This window comes from Acomys russatus, chromosome 19, assembly GCF_903995435.1.
Source record: "Acomys russatus chromosome 19, mAcoRus1.1, whole genome shotgun sequence".
In the NCBI taxonomy this organism is placed as follows: Eukaryota; Metazoa; Chordata; class Mammalia; order Rodentia; family Muridae; genus Acomys; species Acomys russatus.
The window spans coordinates 33,203,973-33,216,684 of record NC_067155.1 but is presented as its reverse complement, the minus strand read 5'-3'; the positions used below and the strand labels follow the sequence as shown (position 1 = coordinate 33,216,684).

At 53.7% G+C, this 12,712-nt stretch overlaps 1 protein-coding gene across 1 annotated transcript in view; it reads left to right on the top strand.

The window, feature by feature from the left end:
* The window catches only part of Cyth3 (cytohesin 3), a 94,799-nt gene extending 83,312 nt beyond the window's left edge, over nt 1-11,487 (top strand). Inside the window, 9 exon segments of the mRNA XM_051161077.1 lie at nt 1,408-1,488; nt 4,372-4,420; nt 4,422-4,485; nt 4,697-4,845; nt 5,839-5,950; nt 10,006-10,082; nt 10,161-10,232; nt 10,322-10,476; nt 10,704-11,487. Of these exon segments, the coding sequence (XP_051017034.1) occupies nt 1,408-1,488; nt 4,372-4,420; nt 4,422-4,485; nt 4,697-4,845; nt 5,839-5,950; nt 10,006-10,082; nt 10,161-10,232; nt 10,322-10,476; nt 10,704-10,776 (832 nt within the window). The 3' untranslated portion in view covers nt 10,777-11,487.
* The last annotated feature ends 1,225 nt before the right edge of the window (nt 11,488-12,712 follow it).

Genomic DNA, 12,712 nt, shown 5'->3' with positions numbered 1-12,712 from the left:
GTGGGTGTGCACGTGTGGGCAAACACCTGGCCCAAGTGTGTCTGATTCTACGCCACTTTGCCAGTTTAGCGGCTCATCTGACAAGTGCAGTGTTGCAGGATCAGAGACTCAAGACAGCCTCTCTTGTCTGCAGGGACAGGCCTTGCATGCCTCTTGAGAAGGTCTCATCATGCCCTCTTCTGGGGACGCAGGCTAAGGAACTATCAAGGGCCCTAGAGAACAGTACCACATCTTCCCAGCCAGAGGGCTGTTTCTACACTTCCTTCTTTTAACTTGAAACCTCCTCATGGTAGGAGGGGTCCTAAGGCAGGCAGCACTAACCTACAGCCACTGCTTACTATACTGTGTGTGTGCGGTGCAAATTGTAGTTTTTATGCCAGGGTTTGTCTATTCCCTGAGGATGGTGATCCCTGGTGTGTCCTGTGAGGTGGCAGGTATTTGACCCTCGTGCAATCCATGGCAAGTGGCAATGCTGTGACATGGCAGATGGATCTGGCATTGCTCAGGGATGTCCTCAGAGCATGTGGTCAGCAGGCCTGTGGTGGGACGTAAGCTAAAACTCAGTGAGACCACTGGCACATCACATTCTTTTTATTGCTATTTAAGTTTTTTTAAATGGCCTTTTATTGATTGTGTTTTCATGTTTCACTTTTAAAAACCAGTATGATCAGGCTTATGGTTTGTGCCGGTAATCCCAGCACTCATGAGTCTGAGGCAGGAGGATTCAAGTGAGTTCCCTAGGCTATAGTTCCTGGGTGATAAGGTAAGTTCCATGCCAGCCAAGGCTACAGAATGAGACCCGATCTACCTCCTCCCAACACAAAACAAATCGAAAGTTCCTAATGTGATGTATTGCTTTTCCCCCAGACTTTTCCTGGGTCTAGTGCATTTTATGTTTATGGCCTGAGAATGTTGCTACACCTTTTCTTACACTCAAAAACCCCATTTATAAAGCAGAGACCTTGTCCAGGGCCATTCTGAAGGATCCAGGATGTAAAGAGAGCCCCTGGCCTTGCAACTGCCGTGTGAGTGCCTAGCACTGGTCTGAAGATGACTTGCGGGTTTATGGTGGCCTCCTTCCCGACTCCTTTCCGATAGGACATACTCTCCAGAGAGCCTCTCAGATGTCCTTTGCATTGAGTCTGAAAACTGGGGGCATGGGTACATGCCTGTATCCCAGCGCTTGGGAGGTGGAGGCAGGAGGATCCTGAGTCCCAGGCTTCCTGCAGCCTAGTGAGACTCTGTCTCCAAGAACAAAACAAATAAAAATTCTGAAAACAAATTTACAACAAAGAGCATGGTTGCTTGCAGTCAGCTAACATTACCTGCAAAGGCCTGCTGTGGACTGTGCCTTCTCCTCAGGTGACTCAGGTGTAATGTGTTTGCCTTCTTTCTGTTCTTCCTTAGGGATGACTTTAATATCAAAGTTCTTCAGGCTTTTGTTGAGCTGCATGAGTTTGCTGATCTCAACCTTGTCCAGGCCTTAAGGTGAGTGCTTGCCTCACAGCATGTGCACATAGGTACAGTAGCCATTGAGTCACTCCAGGTGACTGTTGGACCCCCCAGTAGCCCTGTAGTTCTGGCAGCTCAGCCTCTGTGTCCTCTCCTGTGTGACACTCAGCGAGCAGCCCGAGGCAGAAACCAGACTTGCTCAGGAATGGACAGCACGCTTGCCTCGCTGTGGGCGTTGCTTCGGCGGCACCTTCTCAGTCTCTGCTGTCCTTCGTTGTGGGGATCCCTGCACTTGCTGTTACCCCATGTGTTGCTGTAGCACAAGGCCCTGGTAAGAGATGCCTCATGGAAGGCCTCGTTTTGGCTCACTGTTTGAGGGAGCACACAGGTGCTAGGGAATAGGTAAAGATAATAAAAGCTGTTGACAGTTTTGCAGAAAGGAAGCTGCGGGTAGGTGCCCTCCACAGAGCTTTATTAGAGTCACAGGCTCCCAGCTGTGATGCAGCATTGAAACGGCAGAACCCACCATGTATATATAGAGCATGGTGGGTCCTAAAGGGAGCCAGGAGAGCCTCATGGAGACGGGAGGTTGGAGACATGGGACATGGGACAGTGCCATCCACATTGAGGACGGGCTTTCCTCATTTAAACCTTTCTAGAAACACCATCATAGCTAGACATGGTCTGTCCCTGGGAGGTTAACCATCACAGCTTGGACATGTGCTTGCTTCCCACGCCGTGCTTAGCACAGCCTCAGTGTCTCCTTGGCCTCTTGTCACTAGCTTTGGCCTCCCACCCCAAGCTTATAGGTGTGCCAAGGAAGATGTAGATTGAACCATCGATGTCAATTCTGTGGCTTCTGTCTTGTCTGAGGAAAGCCACTGCCACTGTAGATCACATGTGAGGAAGGGAGGATGGCCCTCAGCGTTCAGTGCTGTTCTGGTGTCTGTAGCCTGCTTGGATGCCCACTCAAGCTGCTGGGTCTGCAGCTTTGCTCTGTGATGGCGTGGCACTTGGACTGGGTTTTCACCCTGGTGTACCTCCTGTATAGGAAGAGGCAACAGGACTGGCTTGTTGGCATCACCGCCTGTTACACGCTGAGCATACACAGCCGGTTTTGGCTGTTGTGTCTTTACACTGTCTCCTACCTCTGGGGTTGTTTACACGGCCTTACCTCAGCTGCAGACTGGGATGTTCGCAGCCTTTGGATGTGGCCCTTGGGACACTGCTCAGCACCTCAGCCTGGACTGAAACGCTTGGTGGCATAAAACCATGCAGGGATCTTGCAGACTGGGGTCATTGGTCTTAGGTTTAGTTTTGGCAAACTATATGGTCAGAGACAGGCTCAGACCTGGTGAGCCAGGGAGGCTGCTTCATGGTGTAGCCATCACCACTGTGGTTCCGTACTTTCTTACTGTGTCTGCCTTAGAGTAAGATGGCAGAGTCTGAGATGACTTCTCCTAGCTGCTGTCGACCTTGGGTTTGCTCCAATGGACACTGTCCTGAGGTGCCTGGCTTGTAGCATGTTTCCCTCTGCCCTCAGGCCCAGCCAGGGATGCAGGTGGGACATGCTGAGTGGTGCGGGGAGGATGGGCAGGCGTGCTACCGCCTGTTTCCCTGTTGAGCGAAGCTGGTTGCTGTAGGAGTAAAGTGTGAGGCTGGGTAAGAGGCCCTCACTAGTGGGAGAAGGGAGGTCATGCTTGGGTCAGAACGTGATGAGAATGGAGCGAGCATCAGGAACCAGGGACACGGGCCCTAGGTTGGTAGACGCTGCTGCCCTGTTAGTCTGAAGAACTGCCACAAGGGTTTGTCTTTTGACCTTGGGGATAGAGGGTGTGCTGCTGGCATACAGTGCTGAGGGCCAGGGAGAGCGTGTCTGCGGCATTCTACTGACCCTACCCAGTGGAGGAAGTGTCAGTGATTGGCCTGGTTCTAGTGGCTGTTTTGAAAGTGGGAATGGGGCATCAGTGTATGGTGCTGTTGAGCCAGGATCTGACGGGGTGAGGGGCTGATGGTGCCAGGAATCCCTCGCCTGGGGTCAGTGGCAAGGAGGAAGGAGTGGTGGCCAGGCCCAGAGAAAAGAGCCTGCATAGGAGAAAGAGCTCAGAGAGAATGGAGCAGACCCTTCACCCTTGTATCACTATAGTAGCCATGTTAAAAGACCCAAAGCAACAGAGAAGTTTTTCTCTAGCCTGTAGATCTGACCTGTGCTCTCATCCTCATACTGAGCCACCTACATGGCTACCCCTGAGCAGCTGGGTATGAGCCCCACTGTCCCCTTAGCCGGCAGGACAGCCATATAACTTTGCCCTCTGTGCTTACTGCAGACAGGCTGGAAGTGCTGGTGGGTGCCTTGCAGTCCAAGAAAGCAAAGCAAGGAGTTGGGGACATCCAGCAGGAGCTACAGTGTCACATAGAGCATCCAGGGAGGCCTTATTGGGAGAGAGACTTCTGAGGGACTTCCAGGCCCTGTGCTTGGGCCTGGTCCTTGGAGTCAGGAGTCACACAGCACCGACCGCGGCTGAGGCCTGGAAGATGTGGGTGGGCACTGACTGCTGACGGACTTTGCCTTGTGGTGAGGGGTCCTGAGAGGGCAGGGCCCTTTTTCCTGTCAGCACTGTGGCAGCCATAAGGATAGAGCAGGCCCTGGTGATCACCTGGTACAAATAGTAGATGCTAACATGAGGGCAAAGCATGCTGGGATGCTGGACAGGTGGCAGGCCGCCTCTGCAGGCCCTGAAGAATTGTAGTTACACAAAAGGAGCAATTGCTGAACCGGAAGAAACCAGCTGGCTTCATGGTGGTAGTTCTGGGCTCTCAGACTGAGCAGGCTACATTCTTACTGTGGGGGCAGGAACTGCTTTGGGGCGAGATGTGTCCTCCAAGGGTCCCCCAGTGGAATATCCTCTGCCTTTGCAGGCAGTTCCTATGGAGCTTCAGACTTCCTGGAGAGGCGCAGAAGATCGACCCGCATGATGGAGGCCTTCGCCTCACGATACTGCCTGTGCAACCCCGGGGTCTTCCAGTCCACAGGTCAGCAGCCCGCAGCATCCCTTAGCTGAGGTGCTCCTGCCCGGAACTCCCCATCACCTCTCCTGCCTCTGTAGGGAAGCACCCTCCAATCGGGCACGCCGTCCTGCCAGGGAGGCAGCTTAGGCAACACTTGGGGGGGGGGTGTGCCCCATACACCATGTGGAAAAGCCAGTGGAGCTCCAGCCCCCGCCCCGCCCCGGCCTTGTTGCAGACACGTGCTATGTGCTGTCCTTTGCCATCATCATGCTCAACACCAGCCTGCACAACCACAATGTGCGAGACAAGCCCACTGCCGAGCGCTTCATCACCATGAACCGTGGCATCAACGAGGGCGGGGACCTTCCTGAGGAGCTGCTGAGGGTGAGTCCACAGGCACGGCCCTGCTGTCTGTCTGCCCTAGTTTCCTAACTCCCTGACAAACGCAGCCCTAAGGGAAGAAGCGCCATTGTGGGGAAGTCAGGGCAGAAACTTGAAGCACCTAGCCAGAGCCAGTCAAGAGCCGAGGAGTTGTGCAGGAGTGCTTAGCAGTGCCCAGCTCACCTTCTCTTCTCTACACTCTAGGACCCAAGCCCTGGGCACAGTGCCCTTCCCCCTCTCCTCACAGGCCAGCCTGAGCTGGACAGCCCCTCACTGAGACACAACCAAGGCTATCCATCTTGTCTCCTTCCTTGTCATCTTTTGTGGGGTTTTCCTACTTATGTGTATATGTGAGGGGCGGGGGAAGAGACCAATCTCGGGTTTCTCTCTCAATCATCTCTCAGCTGTAGTTTTACTTAATACTGTTACCACTCTATATATAGTTTGTGTGTGCGCATGGTGTATGTGGGGTGGTCAGGGAACGGCCTTGTGGAGTTGGTTCTCTCCTTCCACGTGGGTGTGAGCTCTACGCATGGAACGCCAGTTGCCAGGCTTGTGTGCCCAAGTGTCTGCACCTGTCCAGCCAGCTTACCACCTCCAGGTGTTCTGTTGCTAGTATTGTTTTCTGGAGACAGGCTCTCTCAGTGGCCGGTAAGTCCCAAGGACCCTCCTATGTCTGCTTGTGACCTGAAAGGCACATGTACTAGCAAACCAAGGCTCTTACATGTACATAGGTGCTGGGGATCAGAGTCGGCTCCTCGTGCTTGTCGGCAAGGATTTCACCCGCTGAGCCACCCCCTGGCCTCTCAAGTTATTTTTAAATCCTCAAATATTCTCAATCCAATAAAAATCAGTGATGCTGGTTATTGATTTCAATAGCATTTTCCAAGCATCTCCTTAGCTATCCCGTCTCTCAGGCTGCATGGCGATTCCGTGCAGAAGAGAGAAAGGATGGTTGCTTCTCCGCTCCTGACTGGCTGCTCTCCTCCCTTACAGAACTTATATGAAAGTATCAAGAACGAGCCGTTTAAGATCCCAGAGGATGATGGGAATGATCTGACACACACGTTCTTCAACCCAGACCGGGAAGGCTGGCTGCTGAAGCTGGGTGAGCCTGGCAGGGCGGGGCCTGTGCCCGCACCCCTCGGCCCACAGCAGCAGCTCCCCAGGGCTCCCCGCCCTGCTCCTTCTCTGGAGCCACAGCCCCAACTGCAAGGCAGAAAGATTAAAAAGGAAAGTGCACTGAAGCCAGAGTCCACTCCGGGCAGCCACACATGGCAGCACAGTTGGCTGTGTCCCCGAGTCGTGGCCTCCCAGAGCAGGCCATGCTTGCAGCACTCACTGCACGACCCATCCCAGAAAGCTTGAGTTAGTATCCATGTGATTCTGGGTAGTCCTCTGCCTGAGAAGCAAGTGCCTTTACCTCCAGAACCTGTGTGCTTTCTCGTGCTTTGGCGTGGCTGTGATTCTGACGAGTGGTTTAAATGTGCCTTCTTGTTGTTTTCCTTCTGCCTGTGGCTCCCACCTTTCTGTTCTGTGACGGGCTGTCCCTGCTTGTCCTGCGTTAGGAGGTAGGTACCCAGTGGTTTCCTCCCCTCCCCAGCGGCTCCTTCTCTCCCCCACGTTGGTCTGTGTGAAGCTCTGGTCTGTGGTGCCATTCATCTGATCCATTTGGCTTTGGACTTGGCTGGGGCAGCAGGCGTAGTGTGTGTGACACTCCCCCACCAGGAACAGGACCCAGAGCACCTGGGACCAGAAGCGCATGGGGAGACTGTGTGGGAACAAGCTTGTCCCCCTCCTTCAGGGCCCTGCAGCAGTGGGGAAGCTGGTAACCAGCTTGTCCTTACAGCACCTCCCCACCCCGCCCCCCCCCCCACTAACCAACAGTGCTTGCACCTGTACAAAGGCTTTCTCACTGGAAACTTAATAGTTTCCTGCGTTTGGGACAGTTGAGACTTTTAGGGTCATTTTGACTCTCTGGGGATAAAGTGTCACGGAAGGTTGACAGTAAAACCTGTGACATGTGACAGCACCCTGTCCTGGTGATGTTATTGCTGTGTAGTGAGAAAGATATGCGGGATAGAATTCTGATCATATTTTAAAGGACAGGTCACAGGAGGAAGGGCTGTGTGATGGAGCCATGTGGCAGGCGCAGCTGCCTTACCTGTTGGCCGCTCCCGGAGGGTCTGCTGGCCCCTGTGGCGTTTTGGCCACGGCCACTAGGTGACTCTGCTCTCACAACATTAGAGTTCAGAAATGTTGTCAATGTTGGCCGAAACACCTACAACGATAACCTTGAACCTGGCCATTGAGTGACTTAGATGCACACACTAAAGCCCTCGAGGAATGTGTCCCAGGGCACCAGCAGTTGACCAGGAGTCCCTTGGGGGATGATGACACTAACAGCTTCCTGGCAGGTCATGTGACTTCTGCCACTAGGAAGCGGCCAGTCCCTAAAAGGAATGAAGCCAAGGCAGAGGACAGCTGTGTTCTGAACCCACTTTCTGGTGGTACATTTAAGCAGCCCTGAAATGAGCGTGCAGCAGCAGCCGGATGCAGGGACCTAGGGCCCACCTTCACAGTGGATGCTGTCACCTCTGCTCCCCATACCAGCAGCTGCTGTGTTCACTCGGTTCCAGGGTGAAGTTGAGGCCAAAGCCATGATTACATGTGGCATGTCCATAGATGGCACCCCAGTGAGCTGGTGGGCGGGGGTAGCCTGCACTGGCCTCCCCCAAGTGCCTGGTGCCCATGGACACTTCTGCCTGTGGCCTCCCTCAGTTGTGTGAAGCACAGACTTTCTCCAAAAGTGCCAGGAGGGAGGAAGGCATGCTGGAAGCACTCTGCAGTCCTGCTGGGCTATTAGTGTTGGAGTTTGAACCGTTCATGTCAAAACATAGGATGTAGTTAAAATTGAATTATCATGGAGGAAAAGGTATATGTAGACATGAACATGTCAGTGTGTTATTGTGTGTTCAGCCATATGTGTCCACCTAAACATGCTTGGTAACAGTAATGAAAGTGAAAGCACAAACCCATGAAAGTGGAGCACAACTCCTGTGTACTGGGCTGAGTGCAGGATTGATGAGCGGACGCCCCGCCCCTTGTACCCCTGCCTGCTTGATCTGCATCTGAGCTGAATAGTAGCCCTGTGGGCAGCCTAGAGCCCGGCTAACTCTGCTCAGTGTAGGTGCCCACTGGCCAGGCCCCCTAGTCACCCGACCATGGGAGATGCCCAGGCCCTTGTCTTCACAGACACCCCTTCTGGGCAGCTGTGATTCCCACCCCTTGCAGGCTGGGTGGCTTGGGGCTGAGCAGAGCACAGAAGTGCCTGACAGGCATGACGAGAGCGCAGGAGAGGGCAGGAGCATGGCAGGGGCTGTTGCCACAGGAAGACCTGGAGCAGCTCTACCGAAGGGGAGTCCATGGCTGGGGATGAGGGGAAGGGGAGAATTTGCGTATTAATTTCCAAGTACCCTTGAGGCGGTTGTTGGGAAGGTGGCCAGCGTAGGGCTGCCTGGCGGCACCAGTGCAGTGGGAGTCTCTGCGGGAAGAAGCAACGGAGGAGCCCGAGTTGTGAGCTTGCTCTCACCTGAGCCTGGGAGGGCACCCGAGAGAAGCCAGTTCAGCAAGACCGTGGCCTGGCTTTCTGTGCTCCTCCTCACTGGAGGAGTTTGGGACAAGAGAGGCTGACGTGGTTTTTTTTTTTCTGTTCCCCTGCATGGGATGGGACTTCCATAAATCCCAAGTTTCCTGTGTGTAGTGGGTGAGACAGGCCCTGACTTAGGGCAGCAGGACCCTAGTGAGGAAGCTGTGATTTGGAGAGCAGGGCTTCAGGCCTGCCGTCAGGAAGGATGGTGGGACAGACAGAGGTATGCCTCACTCCGGGCTGGGGAAGCCTGAGGAAGGACCTTAGGGCTTCTTGTGGCATAGGGGTGTGCTGTGGTGGCAACTTGAGGGAGAGGGGTTGGGGCTGCCTGGCATCCACCCCGCTGTGCTCTGTGATTCCTTACCTAGCTCACAGACTCTCCACTCTGTCAGGGTCAAGCTCCCTCCCCGATCGCTACTGTCTCTTGTATTTGGAAGCCCCGCTGGGAACTGGGGGGCTCCTGCCTCACCCTGGGCACCTGTGCTCCCCACAGCCCTCCTGCACTTCCAGCACCTGCCTTTGCCTGCAGAGCTTAGGAGGCTGCAGCTGCGGCCCCAGGCACACTCCCCACCTCTTGATGTGCTGTGGAGGAAAGCACGCCAGTGCCTCTATGTTGCCACTGTCAGTGCCAGGAGCCTCCAGCGCCATCTCACCTGGAGCCCCTGGTAACACCTGAATTTTAGTACAAGGAGCTTACCCTGTTTTGTCAAAAACTAAAGCTGTCAGTACAAATAATTTTGGCTGACAGTACTGAGTATATCTGGGTGAAGGGGTTCCTTTCCATAGTGAAGAGCAGGTACAGATTTTGTGTGTGTGTGTGTGTGTGTGTGTGTGTGTGTGTGTCTGGGTTCCTTTCCATAGTGAAGAGCAGGTACAGATCGTGTGTGTGTGTGTGTGTGTGTGTGTGTGTGTGTGTGTGTGTGTTAGTTACTGATAACCCTGTGTGTGTGTGTGTGTGTGTGTCTGTGTGCAAGTGCTCCAGATCTTGTTAAAAGATTAATTCAATCTAATAATTCCCTGGGCCAAGAGTAATTGACTTTGATGGATCCCAGGGCTGCTCAAAGTCCCAGTAATGCGATAACAGCCCTGACGTAACGGGATTAAGCCTGGACAGACCTGGGTGAGCCGGCTCTGACTTCATCGTGTTCATTTCATGGGGGAAATTACACTCATCCATTACAACTAACTTTTCCAGGAAGCAGATTTGAAAGCAGTGTGTGACCTAGGGTCACCCTGGGTGGCTGTGGAGAGAAGGCACCTGTGTGGGCCCCGGGTTGGGGGTGCATGGGGGCCCCAGCCATCCTGGATAGCCAGACCTCATGGCTTGCCCATGACTTTTTTAAAAACTGGGGTCAGTATGGGATGGTTTGGAGCCCAATTAAACTTGGCTCCTGTGGCCGCTGAGCAGGGCAGTGATGTGGTAGTCGGGGTAGAGGGGTAATTCTGGGCTCCTCTCTGCGGCCTTGGGCTCCAGCTGCCTGAGCACCTACTTCACCGGGCTCTTCTGCTCCTAGGGGGGCGTGTGAAGACCTGGAAACGGCGCTGGTTCATCCTCACAGATAACTGCCTCTACTACTTTGAGTACACCACGGTAAGTGAGGCTGCACACTCCCTGCAGGTCCTGGGAGCCTCACCCTGTCAGGCCTTGCCTCACAGGTCTCTCTCCTAGGACAAGGAGCCCAGGGGGATCATCCCGCTGGAGAACCTCAGCATCAGGGAGGTGGAAGACCCTCGGAAACCGGTATGTGGTTTCCCTGTGCCTGTGCCTTTCCACCCTAGAACTTTGCAGCACCCCCACTGCCCCTGTGATAGCTCTCTTCTCTCTACCAGAACTGCTTTGAGCTGTACAACCCGAGTCACAAAGGGCAGGTCATCAAAGCCTGCAAGACAGAGGCTGATGGCCGTGTGGTAGAGGGGAACCATGTTGTGTACCGGATCTCTGCCCCTAGCCCTGAGGAGAAGGAGGAGTGGATGAAGTCCATCAGGTGAGTGAGGCTAGCCAGGTGAGGCAGGCACATGGAGCCAACAGGGCAGGGTGACGTGTGCACACGTGTGCACATGTTGGATGCCTTTACTCAGTGTGTCAGAAACTCAGAAGGCCAGCCTGGCTACCTCAGACATGAACTGGCTGCTGGCTTGGGAAGCTGTGGGGTGGCAGGACTGGGCGTCCAGGCCTTCTTGTAGCCTCACAGGGCTTAACTTTCTTCCCCAGAGCAAGCATCAGCAGGGACCCGTTCTATGACATGTTGGCCACGAGGAAAAGGAGGATTGCCAATAAGAAATAGGTAAATGCCAAGACCCAGACTCCACAGCAGACACACCAGCCACTCACAAGTGGCAGGACGAGGAGGCAGTATGGTGCCTGAATCCTCCAGAGCAGACAGGCAAGTCTGTGTTCAGGGACACTGGTCGGCTGTGAACGTTTTCCTCCTGCCACTGTCCTGGCGTTGACCTCTGGGGGACCCTTGTCCACAACAGCACCTGGTGGTACAGCCTCCCTCTGGATCTGCACAGCCACATGGGACTCTGGAGCCAGAGCCTCTTCCACACCATGCCAGACCTGCCCTTTGGGGCAGCACTTAGCTCTTCTAGAAGTCGCTGTTTTATATCAAAATGGGAAAGGAAAACCTACCACTTTTTTATTCAGAATTTTTCTCAGATATATAGGATTATAGCTTTTATATGCCTTTTTATATTCTGAAAATTATAATGAAAGATACTTAATTTCTAACAGTAGTATTTTTAGAATGGCAGCTATAAACTTAACTCCTGGACACAAATATATCCTGTGCACTGGAAACAGCCTATATGCAGCCCCCATGCACTTGGGTGGGAGCAGGTGTGGCACAGGCAGCCACTGTGGGTGAAGCAGCCCTGGGGTGACCATGAGGATCAGTGTGCTTGGGAGACTCCAGGTGTGGCAACGGCCACTTCCTCCCACATGCTTCTCTGAGATGACTGGTTCCGGCTGTTATCCTGCCAGAGTGCCGAGGCCTGGGAGTCCTTTCCCTGGAAACAGGCAGTTTGTGTGTGGAACCGTATGAAACTGTTGTTTGATCTTCACACATGACAATTCTGTGTCCCAGCTGCACATAGCTCATGCTCCATACTTAGTTGCTTGCTGTTTCAAGCTTTGCTTAAGTGCTCACGGACGTGCATTTTAATGTAGTGACTGGGCATGGGCAACCAGAAAGAGCCCACCTCTCCTCTGGTAGTGCCGCCCTCTCCAGCACCTGACATCCCTATGGAGGAAGGGAAAGGCCGAAGATGGCACTGAGGGACATCTGTAGCATGTAGAACCACCTATGTATACCTGGGCGTGACTTCAGGGCACCATGTGCTTGGGCTGAGACTGGCTAAGGGGGTAGGGCCTTTTCTGTTGCACCTCTGAGAGGCCTGCTCATTATTCAGAGGACCCTCTTGAGGCTGCATGTGGCTTGTTTGGAAAATGGCTTTCCCCTGCAGAACTGTTTCCCTGCTGTCTGCGCACACGCGCGCGCACACACACACACACACACACACACACACACACACACACACCTGGAGCTTGCATCCCGAGGTCCTTGTAAACCTCCAACCAAATACACTTAGTGAGGCACGACCTTCTGTGAGCCATCTTGAGGCTCTTGCCTCTGACCTTGGTGGTAGCTGTCATGTAAAATGGCCAAGGGGAGGCGAAGGCCAAAACATTCCCTCATGTACCAGAGTGATCACATTTTGGTTTATTCCCAAGCTTCTAGGCTTTCTTACTTTTACTAATACCTCAAATCTGAAACCCTGGCATTTGAGCTGCCTGGCTGGTGTGTATGCAGCGTGGCTTCCAGTCTTCCATGTTCCCTACCTCCTCCTCCCCACGCCTCAGACCTGAACCTGCTGCTGGTTGGGCACCTGTTGGGAGGTGAGAACTAGCATTCCTTCCATGAGGACCCTGGTGAGCCTGTCCTCTCATGCCCAACCCAGGTGTGGCCCTGGGGAACAGCGCTGTTAGACAGTGAGGACATTAAGCATAAGGCCACCCGATGTTATCTTTAATGCCATAGTCATCTTTGAAGGGACTTTGCCTTATGGCTGTTGGTTTGCCTGATGGCTGTTGGTGCTAAGAATCCTAAGTTACTGGCTGTCAGTATCCAGACGGAGTCACCTAACTCAGGTTATGTTGTGTGACAGTATTAACCAAGGCCATAAGGCCACTTCCAGAGCTTAACAAAGCTCGGTCATACT